Source organism: Drosophila santomea, chromosome 3L (genome assembly GCF_016746245.2).
Source record: "Drosophila santomea strain STO CAGO 1482 chromosome 3L, Prin_Dsan_1.1, whole genome shotgun sequence".
In the NCBI taxonomy this organism is placed as follows: Eukaryota; Metazoa; Arthropoda; class Insecta; order Diptera; family Drosophilidae; genus Drosophila; species Drosophila santomea.
The window spans coordinates 7,801,106-7,816,699 of NC_053018.2; the positions used below are offsets into that span (position 1 = coordinate 7,801,106).

Here is a 15,594-nt window from a genome sequence, read left to right on the forward strand (position 1 = left end):
TAAACGACTGTCTGTCAGAACAGCGCTTTTCACGCTTGTCACCTGATATCTTTCTAAGCCGCTCTTAATTTATGCAGTCCGTATGGGCTTTGTTTCACTTTGTTGTTCCAACGATAGTCAAGTGCAGCTGCTGCGGAGAGATCTGCAAAATGTCGAACTTACATAAATGGCAACTGGTTGCCCAACACTAAATTCAGATAGCACAGAGAACAAATTTCCCTAGAGTTGTTTAATAAAAAATTATGGATATTAAAACTCTATATGCTTCGAATTTAATGAGTAATGAACGTAAAAATTTAAATACACTCCCATTCGTTGTAAGTTGAAGTACAACCATTTAGCAACGATACATTTTTTCTAAAGTAATCTATCATAATTGATGACTGCAAATTTCTTCCTCTGTGACTCATTGCCGCCATTTGTGGGCGACCAATGACAAATTCACTCTGTGGCATGAAGGCGATAAACTCGCCTAATCTCGCGGGCTAAATATAGTAATCAAGATGTATCGATAAGCCATGTTTGATGTACGAGTATTCATGCGGAAGTTCGGGCTCAGATGCCGTAGACCACAAAAAACTGTGCGCGTGAGCTGCGGTGCACACAAATGTTTGTGAAGGACAAACGGCAGAGATGCCGATACCACGCAAAAATACAAAAAATATTAATAATAATAATAATAAAAACTGTGGCAAGAATCGCACCTAAATCGCTGCAAAACCAGCTGAGCGCTGCTCCCCAAAAAAGCCAAGAAGCTGACTAATCGTTTTAGCGCGTTTTCGAATCCATGAATGAAGTGAGGAAAACAATTCCAGCCCACACACAGCGACTATTTTGTTGGAAACTGAAAAGAAAAAAAAACAGAGAAAAAAGAGCTGAAAAGCTGAGCAGCTGAGCAGCTGAAAACTTGAAATGCGGCAGTGGCGGCAACTGAAACCACAAGTCAATGTCAAAGCGGTGGCAGCAGCATCCAAATCCATCCGAGCGGCAAACTCGAGAATCTGAATCTGTATCTGAATCTGTGCAGCCTGCTGCATATGGCCAACACTTTTCAAATGAATCAGCGATGCACTGGAAAAAAGATGCTTAACTTGAATAAATATTTCTGCAAAGAAGGAAGTAGTATATTTGAACTATAAACAATTCGCATATGATCTTATTACTGACTATATATAAGTTACTATATATAAACTATCAAAGCTCAACTATAAATTAATATAAACCCTACAAATGAAACACACATAGCTATACCAAGATTAATCTTACATCTTCTAATATTTATGGGTAGACCATAGCACATAATATGCCATTTGTTCCCAACTTAATTTGTTGTGTACCCTTTTCAGTTTCAGAGTTTAGGCCAAAGTATGTAGGTTTCCGTGGCTCACTTCTTTTGTGTGTGTCTTTCGCTTTGTGCTCGTTGTGCGGAGCTTTGTGTCTGTTTGAACTTTTGTATTTTGACAATTCAAAGTTAAGGTCAACAAGGGATTTGAAATGCTGCAGCGGTGCATTGAACCTTTTTGGCAAGCGATCTCAGCATAATTAGCGCTCATTGTCGATTGGCCCTGAGTCTTTTTAGCCGGCTTGGCCAGGTAACTTTATTTTTCAAATATATTTTTTTGATTTTTTTTTGGGGCACTCAAGTGGACATTGACCACTTTACACGTACATTTGCATGTCGCACAATTTGTTAAATATTTTTTGTTATTTTCTGGGCACCTGTAAATGCGGCCAAACTTGTTGCATGTTTGGGGTGCTGTCATAAGTGCATAAGCAGCAAGCCTTTTGAACATATTTATGCACTTTGGTGGCCCCAGAATTTCGGACACCTGCAACATGCGAACGCTGAAAATCCGTGAGACGCCAATAAATAAAACTTTCGCTTTTCCATTGTCTAAATAAGCGTGAAAACTGGCCATTAGCGCCTCATATTTTATAGGCTTAAAAACAGGCACAGACCCAATTTTCTGATACCAAACAATATGTGTGTTACGTTTTCACACTTTTTACTACGGCGCTGGCGCAAAAGTCCCCCGAATTCGAAAAACGAAAGCCCTAAAACAATAGAAAATTTTCCAATGAAGCGGCTTTTGACACATTTGATGGGTTTTTCACTGGCTGCCAAGTGCACAGCGCTCTGTCACTGCCAGTTGAGTCCATTTAACCCGAAAGTCCGTGTGACTGTGTGTCCATAAATTCTCATCAATGGCAAACAGAGTTGGGGGAGTTCCCCCCCCAAAAGTGTTTGTTCCCAAAAATTGTGACTCTGCCCGCTTTTTGCTGTCAGATGTCAACTAGCGCCACGCGGCGACCCAATGAAATCCAATCAAGAAAGTCACGGATAATCTCCCTTTTTAAGTGGAGATGGGGGTTTTGTACAGAACATATATTTATAGAAATGTAACAATTCACTTGGGCATTTGTAGATTACAATTTATACAATAATACCCCGCTTAAATAAATATCTACTCATTACTCATATTCTTCAAATAAATATAGATCTCAATTAGCATAAATCCAGAGTACAGACGTACTTTACATAAATCCACTTGTTACATCAGTGAATAATAATATTATTACAAGGCAGCTTTATTATGTTTTCTTTATCGTTTAAGCCAGTGAAGAAGATATTTCTGGTAGATTTCGAAATATACATAGTCATCACAATATACGGCTCTATTCCATTCAAAATATAATCATCTTTGCTTGAAACGAGCTATGTTTTTTGTGGGTTCTTTGCGGTTTGGTTTTGTGATCATCGAAATGCAAAACCTACGCACTATTTTACTAATTTTTCGACTGTTTTCTGCTGCCGTGGGCTGCATTTTATTTATTTTCGTAGTCCAATGTTCTTTGTTGACCATACTTATTTGCTTTGTTGTGGCTCTTGAATTTGGCTGTTGAAACGCCCACGAATCTGTATTCGAATCTGAATCTCAATTCAAGTCTGAGTCTCTGAGTCTGAAGTGGATGAGGTTGTCCAGTTTCCCAGTTGGCCAGCTGGTCTGTGTGATTACCTTAGCACCGGCTAATTGACGAATTAAGTCAAGTAAGTGCAAATGAGGCGTACTACGGCCACGCCCTAATTGCTCAATTTGCAACGCCTCCGAGTTGCTGCGCTTTGCGACCTTCGCATCTGCCACTTAAACTTGACATATAACCGAAATGTGCAAGGCAGTATCCTTTAAAAATGATTGTACGTACAGCTCACGAGTGCCTTCCACTTTTTGGCCTCATGAATGAGTGTCGCATCGAATTGAAAATGGCAATCGATGTATATATACTCGTTTATATATATATATTAAGGCTATAAAATGTATCCCAATTTCAAGTACGCCGCCGTTTCGCAGCTTAGGTTTCGTATTTTTAGCTCATATTGGAAACACATCGGCGGTGCCACATGGCGCTGTAAAGATGTTTTTACCGATTTTAGAAGTCATAAGGTCAATGCTGAGCGCCAAGATCGTGTTTTGATTGCAACTCGCAGCCGGAGACGTCGTCGTGTTGCTGCTGTTGTTGCTGTTGCGAGATGTTGCTGCTGCGTCTGCTGCTGCTGCGACTGCTGCTGATGCGTCGTCAAGTGTTATGACTCCAAGTCGGTCTGTTATTCTTCTTTTTTTTCCCATTTCAATTTAGCTGCACAACAAAGAATGCGCTCTGTTTTCAGTTCGGTTCCCAGAGACACATTCTCACAATTTGTGGCGTTTGTTGATAAGCAGCTTATACACAACTCAAATGAAGTTGCTCGAGCTGAGATTAAACTATTTGAATCAAGAGATCAAGATGTGCGCTTTAGCTGACAAGGGATAAATGATGCCATTAGGCTAATGATACTCTCTTACCAAGTTGCCATATATTCGAAGCACTTTTATCATCAACATTTACTATTGAGTGCCAAACACTTTACTCAATGGCTGTTTATTTTATTTTTTATGCTTTTATTTATTTGCTGTGCCTTTGTGTGCATACATCAGCATGCAAATTCAATGCGACGATGAACGCCGCCTGCCTGCAGCCATAAAAATTCAATAAAAATTTATGAAAACTGTGCTTTCAACAGTTGCTTTTTCGAGATTAGAGCTGCAGACACACCCGTGTTCAAGCTGCTGATAGAGTGAAAATATAAATGAGAAAAAAAACCCAGAGAAGACCACTTTGGCCGTCTGCTGCAGCTTCATTTGCTACAATTTGTTACAGGTGCCAGACTAACTCACTCACTCGTCTGTGGAACGACCTTGCGCCTATTGCAACAGTTGCACAGATGTTGTGGCCACGGTAGTTGCTCTTCAGCTGTTTGCTGTTTACCTTTGTATGTAGATCTCCTCAAGCACTTGTCTTGATTTCCCCCGCCAAGTTGGTCAAGTATCCTAGACACTGTTTTTTTTTTATTTATTTTTCTGCTGATGAGCAGGTGAATTCCGCAGCCCAACCCAAACCAAAGTGATTTGAATAGAGGCTAGAGGCTAGAGGCCTAGCCCAGCCCAGAAACCTGCAGTTTGCACAACATTTAATCACATTTAGCCATTCGCCATACGCCCCGTGGTCCCACCACATACATAATTTATACAACAATATTATAATGTCGCGAGACATTGAAAACGATCGCGAGTCGGGGAGACGGAAAACTTTTGAAATTCGTGAATTATTACTTGCACTTTAACATGGCTGTTGCTGCCAGCATCGCTGCGATGACGAGGTGAATATTGCCACAATGGCAGCACGAGCAATTTGTGGGCATGTGGTTGACATTTTATTGACGACGCCAGTGAGTCGCCACCTGTCCTCCGGTGGGGGCAAGTCATTTGCGCCTGTCAACGCCCCGCTTTTTAACCCAAAACGACGCTGTGGCAAGATAAATGGCCAACTCAAATTCTAATTAGACTCTGGCACATTTGTTATGGGGCGGGTTCATTAACATTTCGCTCGGCTGGCACTAAGCAATTCCACTGCGAATTCGATTCCTAGGCATTTGTACCCTTTCCCTGATTTTTCACAAAAACAAAAAAGAAACAAACAACTCAATTGGCTTTTAGGTGGCTGCTGTTTTGCAATAAATAGCAGTTATAATGCGATGTCCAGCACGTTGGCTACTCGGTTGGTTGGTTGGGCTAATGGAACCAGTTTACAGATAAGCATTATTAATTTATCGTCCTATCACTCGGGGATGTTAAAAGTGTGCGGGTGTTGTGCCAAGTTACCTAGATTCTCCACACTAGCTCACAAAACTCAAAATAAAGTCAGTGATAGCCACACTTGAAACTAGTTTACTATAGCAAATCAGAGTGAAAATATAATGCAAGGGAACTTAAAAATGATGCATAACACTCACTAGTTTCAAACTTAAATAACATCATAGGTATGCTAAATTATACAAGCTCTCCTTATGAAAACTAATCATATATATCTATCTTATTAATCTGTGCCATTTCACAATGGCATGTGAAAATTGCCGGTTTTTGTTATCGACTAGATCGCAATAAAATAAAAGCGCAGCCTTAAAAGAGCGAAATTTACATAGGTTAACTAGGAGATTACTATCATTTGCTAATTGGTAAAGCGCATAGCCCAGTTGTGTGACACAGTGTAGATCTACATTCAGCGAAATCCGAATGAGAAAGCCGGGCGGAGAACAAGATACAAAGTGGCAAAATGTATCTGTGTTTTTGATTTGATTCGAGAACTTGTTTGCTGTTTTGCTGTTTTCTGTTTTCCTCCAGAGAATCCAATTCGACCATCCAACCACTCCAGTCGAGTTGAGTCGAGCACTTTGCGGGAATTATCGGAAATATCATGTTAAGTGACGGACGGACGACAATAAGGCATATCGCAAGGATGTCACTTTGTGATGTCTGTCCATTAATTGCGAAGTCGTTGTATGTGATTTCATTAGCGCCTCCGTCGATCGCACAGCCTATGTGTATCTCGTCATCTCAATGGGACGGAATAAAAAACAATGGCAATAACATGAGCATTTAGCGCACACACAAATTATAATTTCAAATAACGCAAAGTGCCACTCGAGATCAGAGCTCTTAACAAAAATGTTAAGCATTTTATCGGCGCTCTTTGTATTTTTTAATGAAAAATCGTATTTTAATATGTGCGCGGGAACCCAAATGACAGACTTTGTCGGCAGTTGTGCTTAGACGGCGACTAATCGAAAGTAAACAAATTAACGAGATCGTTTTTGCTGGTAATTGAGATGCCGATATCGATGTAGAAGGCGGAACCCGTCACCCGTCGCCATTGCCAAAGGTTGCCTTTGATCGTGCCTCCGAAACGTAAACCCAAAAATCCGTAAACGAAAACCGATAGAAAACTCAAAATCTGTTACGCCCGTGGCGATTGCTTGGCCGAAATGAATTTATGACAATTGCAGCTCGGGGCACCGAGAACCGATCGTAAATTAATTAAATGGGAATCGAGTGAGGGTTGTTGGGTTGGGTAGTTATAGGTACACGAGTATAAATAAAAAGCCCACAAGATATGGAACAACGCGTGACAGGGCGAGAATTGAAGGGCCTAAATCAACGAAATGCAATCACAGCTTGAACCCCCCAACTTCCATCAACCACCAAAGTAACTAACTGAATTTTCCACTGTTTTTCCTCATGGGTTTTTTTTTCAGATTCAGAGCACGAGGAGCGTTCGGCATGACGTGAACTGCTTAGATATTCCATGCGAGCACCAAAACCTTTGCAACTAGCCGCCCCCAATCGATCGTCTCACATCGATTCGATCCGATTGCCCCCCCAAAAAACTAAAGCGTCCACTTTTTGGGGACGTGTTCCGTTCCACGTAGAAGAGGATCCACCGGAAAAGTAGAACCAAATGATACCACCCCAAGCCAGCACGATGGACTCACGCATCGGCCTGGACTACATTGTCGAGAATCGTGACTACATTGCCAAGCTGGGCGCTGCCCTGGACACCCAGAATGCCACCGTCAAGAAGCAGGTCTTCGAGCTTCTCTCCGCGCTGTGCGCCTACAGCCCCGATGGATATGCCCGTGCCATCGAGACCCTAGAGTTTTACAAGGTAAGTGGGGGATCTACGTGTTTTGGGGGGATAAAAAGAATTAGGAAAAACACTCAAACCCAATTGAATGTGGTATTACATGATAGGACTTAGATAGAATTTTTTGTAAAATAATCGGATATTTTCAATCGGCGTTTTCGCCATAACTTGGCCAAAAATGGTCACACAGCTTAAATGAAGACTGTTTTGTGCGGCTAATAAACATAGCTAACTATTTCTATCCCCACTTTTTCGATATTTGAAGAAAAAAAATTTGACAAATTTTTGCATTTTCGATAAGGGGTACCATCATTAAAATTTTCGAAAAATGACAAAAAAATTGCATATCAAAGTATGTACATGGATCGATAGGGAATTTTGTTACGAATTCAACGAGGTATGCCATTCCACATTTGGACAACTATTTTTACTGCTATCGAAAAAAAACTGATTATTTGTTATCAAAAAATCAAAAAAAAAATTTTTGTAAAAAATCGGATATTTTCAATCGGCGTTTTCGCCATAACTTGGCCAAAAATGGCCACACAGCTAAAATAAAGACTGTTTTGTGCTGCTTATAAACATAGTTAACTATTTCTATCCCCACTTTTTCGATATTTGAAGAAAAAAAATTTGACAAATTTTTGCATTTTCGATAAGGGGTACCATCATTAAAATTTTCGAAAAATGACAAAAAAATTGCATTTCAAAGTATGTACATGGATCGATAGAGAATTTTGTTACGAATTCAACGAGGTATGCCATTCCACATTTGGACAACTATTTTTACTGCTATCGAAAAAAAACTGATTATTTGTTATCAAAAAATCAAAAAAAAAATTTTTGTAAAAAATCGGATATTTTCAATCGGCGTTTTCGCCATAACTTGGCCAAAAATGGCCACACAGCTAAAATAAAGACTGTTTTGTGCTGCTTATAAACATAGTTAACTATTTCTATCCCCACTTTTTCGATATTTGAAGAAAAAAAATTTGACAAATTTTTGCATTTTCGATAAGGGGTACCATCATTAAAATTTTCGAAAAATGACAAAAAAATTGCATTTCAAAGTATGTACGTGGATCGATAGGGAATTTTGTTACGAATTCAACGAGGTATGCCATTCCACATTTGGACAACTATTTTTACTGCTATCGAAAAAAAACTGATTATTTGTTATCAAAAAATCAAAAAAAAAATTGTTGTAAAAAATCGGATATTTTCAATCGGCGTTTTCGCTATAACTTGGCCAAAAATGGCCACACAGCTAAAATAAAGACTGTTTTGTGCTGCTTATAAACATAGTTAACTATTTCTATCCCCACTTTTTCGATATTTGAAGAAAAAAAATTTGACAAATTTTTGCATTTTCGATAAGGGGTACCATCATTAAAATTTTCGAAAAATGACAAAAAAATTGCATTTCAAAGTATGTACATGGATCGATAGGGAATTTTGTTACGAATTCAACGAGGTATGCCATTCCACATTTGGACAACTATTTTTACTGCTATCGAAAAAAAACTGATTATTTGTTATCAAAAAATCAAAAAAAAAATTTTTGTAAAAAATCGGATATTTTCAATCGGCGTTTTCGCCATAACTTGGCCAAAAATGGCCACACAGCTAAAATAAAGACTGTTTTGTGCTGCTTATAAACATAGTTAACTATTTCTATCCCCACTTTTTCGATATTTGAAGAAAAAAAATTTGACAAATTTTTGCATTTTCGATAAGGGGTACCATCATTAAAATTTTCGAAAAATGACAAAAAAATTGCATTTCAAAGTATGTACATGGATCGATAGGGAATTTTGTTACGAATTCAACGAGGTATGGCATTTCACATTTGGACAACTATTTTTACTGCTATCGACAAAAAACGGATTATTTTTTATCAAAAAATCAAAAAAAAAATTTTATAAAAAATCGGATATTTTCAATCGGCGTTTTCGCCATAACTTGGTCAAAAATGGCCACACAGCTAAAATAAAGACTGTTTTGTGCTGCTAATAAACGTAGCTAACTTTAAAAGGGTTAGGTAAGAGTTTCAGTAACTTGGTTAAAACTTCAAGGAAAACTCCCAATGAAATACTTGTGATCTGCGTATAACTTTCTCTAGGCATTTTCTACTACTTAATCAGCAGACTTTCAAAAATATAGCTCAATGAATCTCACATATGGAATTCAACAGTAAGTGAAGCTAATTTTTCTTGAAATATAGTTAGCTCGGATTTGTGTTGATCCTGGTTATACCTAAAGTGTTAGCTAAGTTCTAATTCAACCCTTAACTCCTTGCAGAATCTCAAGAAGCAGCGGTACCGCTTCAAGATTGTCATCAACGAACTGGAGCTGTCGAGTGCCGCTGCCATTCCGCCCCTGGATTACCAGGCCGCCCTGCTGGCCTTCATCAACTGCGTCATCATTTCGGCGGCCACTCTACAGGAGCGGATTCGCATACGCAACGAATTTATAGGTAAGAGCGAAAGCGATTCCCATAATACTTAATAACAATAATATCAAAAAAAAATAATAAAGATAGAGTGATAATTTGCTACAATGGAGATAAGTCAACGGGTTGTTCCCCTGCGATTGTTTGATGCCATTGGTGCTGTCTTCGATTTCATTGATTTGATTGATGTGCCCGCTGCTGATCCAGTGCCATTACCCTTGACCGTATGTGCCCGGCTGGCTGTTTGGCCAACACACACGAGTGTATACTGTATACATAGCTGTTTGCATGTCGCAGAGACTCAAGTCGTATCCCCCCAATATTAATTCATATTTCAGGCAGCCACACCAGCGACCCTCGGGGGCTGCTCGTTGACTTGAGGTTAGATAATGATAGGTTCGAAGAGCCCCAAAATGCCAAAATCGCCTTTTGTCGAACCGCGTAACCTTAGCACGTGCCGGCGATTTAGAGGCGCGTCTTTGGGTCATTAAAGTGGGCACACTGCTGCGAGTCATTTGAACTGGAGCGCTGGTGGAAAATCGGTCAAACGAACATTGTTTATTTATTGCTGATTTATTAATTGTGGCAAAAGTTGTCGGCTCATTGGGGACGTTTTGATGGCAAACAAAGATTTTGACAATTAAATTGCTGATTTGTTGACTTACTGGCAGACTTTTTAATGCTCATTTACACCTTAATGACTCGTAAAATTGCCTTTAAAAGGTGCACTTAACTTCGCCTGTGATCTACTTATGCAAGTAGTTCGATTAATCCCATATCTCTACACAAAATGTGGGGCATAATATTTATTTGATTTTCTAGAAATTTCAGTAACACCCAAAAGATATTAAAACTTAAATGGTACTAGTTTTACAACAGCTTCAAAGTTGTAAGACAAAGAAACAAATCGAATAAACGTGACAAATTTTTAGATAGATAAGGTGTTGCTTATTTATGTCGATAGAGTTGAACCCCAAATCGTGTTTGTAGTTAGATTTGTAATATGTTTCGAACGTGCCTCAAATGTGCTGCCTGCCACATCGCGGAACCCCTTTAAATTTAAAACTGCCTCAACTGCAGATGAGTTGCAAGGGGGAGAATAAGCGCCCAATGAACAAAAATGTACTTTATATGTAACAAGACGTCTGTTGACAAACAAGGGACTCATTTACATCCTGTCAGTGGCAGATGCCACTCCCTGTTTTCCATCGGCGACTCTGGGTTGCAAGTTGTTCAAAGTTCATGAACTGCCTACGAACTCCCCACTCCACCAACCCCCCTCAGCCGACCTCCAACTTGGGTTGACCTCCACCTCCTATACAGTAAAACTTCTAAAGTATGAATATAGATGCTCCATAAGGTTAGAATTTATATTAAAATAATACATTAAATCATTAAATCAAAGACATACGGATAATATAAACATGTTAATTATTATAAATAGCTTTCAGTCGTTAAGATCTCTTGTAAATGCTGAGTAAATTCCAGCAGCATTCCATTATATAGAACACCAACTTTTTCAACTTCCGCCAGGGAGTTTGCATTAGCAAGTCTCCACTGTACCCGCCAGTCGTCAACCCGACTCCCTGACTTTGATTGAGCGCGGTTGTGCGTGCGTGGTGGCTGTTGCGCAGACGCAGCACCACCGAAATGTGGTGCACTTGCCAGCAAAATGCCTGAATAAGTGAACGAGTGGCGGGGGATCGACGGGGCGAGTTTACTGAGAAGCGGCGTTTTTATTGTTCTTAATTAAAATAAATTGAGCTGCGCTTTTTCAGCATTACAAGAGTGCGCGCGCAGTGACAAAAGCAAAGAAGTAGCAAGACAAATTCGAAATCTCAACGGCTGTGACAAACGACTGAAATGTAAGTCACGCCCCCACAAAAGCGCCCCAACTTCAATGCCCAAGTCGATTGCTCCTCCTGGGGCATTCCTGAACGACACATTTGACAGGCAAACGGCCGCATTTCGCTTGGCAATGAATCGAAGTATTCAGTTTCAAGGCTGTTGGCCCGACTTTGACTTTGTCTTTGCAGTACTTCAGCGGTTCTTTTCAGTTCTTTTACTTATTCTCGGCCCACTGTTTGAACTTCCAGGAACAACGGCCAGCAACGCCCCTTCAAATATTTGCATTTTTCAATTCAAAAACTCTGCGAGGCTCTCTGGCCGGCCGCTAATGCCACTTAAGTGCCCAATTATCGGCTCGGAATCATTCCCATTCTCCGTACTGATCCAACCCAACAACCCAGCAACCAACCATATATACCAAGCCATCATATCTGCTGTATGTCATCTGTCAGGCTGGGAGGCATTTTGGTGGGGCTCGAGATTTATGCCCCATGATTTTCCACTTTGGCACGCAACAGTTTTTCCCATAGTCCAAGCATAAATTTATTTGCCCAACTGTATCGCGGGCTAAATTCAATTTCAATTGATTTATAAATCATCAAGTGATTTACACTATTGAGTGAAATATTTAAATCGTTAGTGGAGAATTGATTTTCGAGCTGTTGAGTTTCGCCGGCCACAGACTGGCATGTTATTAAACAATTAATTGTGAACGTGGACTTGGTTGGGCGTGTCCCCGATCTCAACTATTGTATACCCAATCTTTTGGCTGCAGGGCATAGATGGTCGAGCGAATCAATCGACCTCTACTCAGAACAAATACCAAGTTCATATACTCGTATAAAATAAAGTATATAAGGTAGACATGACTGCAATGATCATTGATCTCTCCTTCTAGTTGGGATCTCTCAACTTCCGAATAACCAAAAAAACAAAGATCGGGACAAAGAAACTTTTACTACACACTCACACAGCGAAACGCACACGCATTTTAATTGTGCGCCTTTTATGGATTTCAATTTCAAACAAATGAAATGACAGCAGAGCGAAAAAGTCGTAAAACGAAATTATGAACGTCAAGGCGCCAAATAAGGCTGATCGAGGGGATCTGAGGGACATGCTATATATGCTATATTTGCTATATATGCTATATAGCACAGAAGCGACAACGACTTTCACGAGCTTTTTTCGCAATTAACTTTTTATTATTATTATTCGTATTATTATTATTTGTATTTACAACTCACGGATAGAAGTGTGCCGCTGTGTGCGAGCGCATAAATTGATTGCCGAGTGCGCCAATAAAAGCAAAAAAAGTCAAAAAGGCGAAAAAACGAGCTTGACCGGAAGTCGATCGGGATTCAGTGGACATTGGGCGGGTCTCAGTTGACTTACTCGCTGTCTATGGAAATGCCACTTGTCAAAAGGGGCAACGAATCATCACAAAAACTGGGTTCAAATCAAAGATTTTTTAAAATTCTACAGATTAATTAGAAACCATGCTAGCACTATATTTAAATAAAACAAACTTAAAGCTATTTTTGTAGTGCAAATCAAAGATCTCATCAATACCGCCCACAATTCATGAATTTCTCCTTTGTCTTGCAGGTCTCAAAGTTTTGCCGCTGCTCAATAACCTCAGGTGAGTGTTGAAGTGTATCGCTTAGGAGGACGCACATCAAAATGCCAAAGACGAGACATTTTTAAGCACCCAGATTTGCTGAGGGCGTCGCTCATACATATGTGAAGTCCAAATACATAAAAGAGTTAAGAGTTAACAGGTGAAAAACCCTGAAAGGCTCCCACAATCAAGCGAATGAGTATCACAAACAGTTTAACGATTGCCATTTGCCATTTTGCCGTTTGCTGCCTTTTATGTTTTATTCGAATCAGACGCACATTTAATTTGCATGGGACAATAAGACAAGATCAAGGTATTTGCTGATTTCGAAATGGATTTTAATTTTCTGGGGAGGATCTGGGGGCGGAACGCTAATGATCACTCAAGAAATGGCTGGCAGGGATGATTGTCAAACTGGAGAAGAGATCATCGAGTCTTATGCAAATAATTTGCGCCGCTTGCGAGCAAACCAATTAATTCAATATTTAATTAGTCAACAATAAATCAATTAGTCGCATCTGCGTCTCACCCTACAAAACGGGTTTTATTTATGGCCCTCTGCTTGACAAATTTGTGGCTCTCGCAAACGAGAGAAACTAGCAAATTCAATTAATTTTGAAAATAGTTCAAGCCCAAATGCGAACAATAACAAACAAGCTGGCTGATGGCTGATTCCTCAGCTTGTCAGCTTGGAGCTCACAGTTGACTAATTGATTGTCCCGGGCCATTTGTCTTGGGGCATTTTTCCAATTCCATCCGGCAGATGAGAGGATACCCCTTTGGTTCTATTGTTATTAAAATTTTAACGCGCACACATCTACACGAAATGCGTAGTTTGCGTGGCGCTATTTAATTTATTTGGAATTTGGTATTTGGAAGCGCCTTAAACGTTTTCATTCAGCCACATAGCGCTTTGATTTGAGACCGCCTCTTTTTTTTTAATTTGATTTGGAGGAGATGGAGAACCATTGAGATTCATTCGAGTCTCGATTCTGCGTAGCTTGGAAGCCGTCCAGATGCTTTAAGCGGATTTTAATTGTTCTTCCACATAATGTGTTCTAATCGAATCGAAATCCGAATCGAAGTTGTTTATCAACCCGAGAGTGATGGATGTGCGCTAGTATCGAATTACCGTCAAACTCATAAATGCCTGCTAAAAATAAACTCCAGAGTATCGCATTTCAGGGGGATTATTAGAACCGTGTCAAGAATAGACATTTTCGATTACTCAAGTATTTCGTTGGAGTGTTCAAAGAGTAGGAAATACAATTGGAAACCACAGTCTTGGGATCAAGAGGCACCTATTAATAAAAGCTGGGATGGAAATGTTTGTCTGGACTTAAGCTGCTTTGCAGAAGTCCATCTTATTTTATTAAAGGATTTTTAACTAAACTCAAAACCAAGATTACAGAGATTCAAAAAAGAACTTGTAAAGTAACTGAACTATCTACTTACTTACTAGATTTTCAACATTTCAACTTAAATTTCCACTTTAAACATACGCCACAACGACTTTTCCCTTTCGATTAGTTGAAGCTTCCGTTTAAAGTTTTGTAATTTGGCGTTTTGGTTACCCAACTTCCTTGGCCCCCGCCAGTGAGCCGCCCTTCTCCACTCCCAAAAGTCCGTAACAACTTCCGTGACGGACCAAAATAGAAGTTGCTGGCCAAAACAACAGCAAACAAAAAACGGAGAATCACGTGCTGGTGTCCGGGTGTCCAATGTGCACGATGGATGTGGACGAAGTTGCTCCGGAATGTGAAAGAGGCCGCCGTGGGCGCTTCGCAAATAATGAGGGAAACTCCTGCGCGCGCAGCACGTGGCCGCCAAAAACAACAAGGACTCGGATTTGGCGACGAGGCTCTCCGTGCCGCCAAATCGCCATGTCGTGGCCATAGCTCAAACATTCTATAGTGCCAGGCTGTCTCGTCCTCGTTATTGCCATTCTGGCCGTTCTCTCGTTCGAACCGCAAAAGCAAGCGATTGGGGCAATACAATTAAAAACGGGCCAAAAAAAAAACAAAAAAACAGAAAAAATTGCTAGTCAATGTATGGATATCAATTGTCAAAAGGCCAAAAGCGGAGCTGTGCCAGAGCAAGGACATTGCGCAAGGCTAACGATTTTGCAAGCCGCGTGTGTGCAATGAGCTGCCTGTAGACGCGATATATTTTTGATTGCCAAGGCTGCTCGAGGCAGGCAACGTGGAGTCGTCAGCATCGCCCTCGCCGCCGCCATCCCTTACATCGGAGTCCGTCGCCTCATCGGCGACGTCATCCGTTTCCGCTTCCGGTTCCGCGTCCGTTTCCGCATCCGCTTCCGTGACGCCATCGCCATCGGCGTTGCCGTTGCACCTGCAGCGCCGTGTCACATTTTGCGGCTCGCTGTCCCGTTACAGCTGCGCCGCCTTGCAACTGGTGCAGAATCTCAAGTGAGTGTGCAGCGGGTCGAAGGTCCTTTAGCTGCCACCGCCCCCTTTTATTTTTGTTGGCAGCCTCCTGAGGTTACTCAATGTCAGAGGCGAAGTTTGTTGTTCTCTATCGATTCTGGCAAGCGTCAACTACTTGTGGATAGACCCCCTGCTCCAGTTGGGCCATAAATATATATATTTATGCACATATACATATCTGTAAAACGTCTGAATAAAAAAGAAATAAA

The 15,594-nt window shown here is 40.5% G+C and overlaps 1 protein-coding gene across 1 annotated transcript in view; it reads left to right on the top strand.

Annotated features, from left to right (window-relative positions):
- LOC120447759 (formin-J) overlaps nt 1-15,594 on the top strand; it is a 31,806-nt gene that overhangs the window by 10,462 nt on the left and 5,750 nt on the right. The window contains exons 2-4 of the mRNA XM_039629304.1: nt 6,629-7,038; nt 9,319-9,493; nt 12,926-12,959. Coding sequence (XP_039485238.1) covers nt 6,832-7,038; nt 9,319-9,493; nt 12,926-12,959 — 416 coding nt within the window. The 5' untranslated portion in view covers nt 6,629-6,831. The remainder of the gene's footprint in view (nt 1-6,628; nt 7,039-9,318; nt 9,494-12,925; nt 12,960-15,594) is intronic.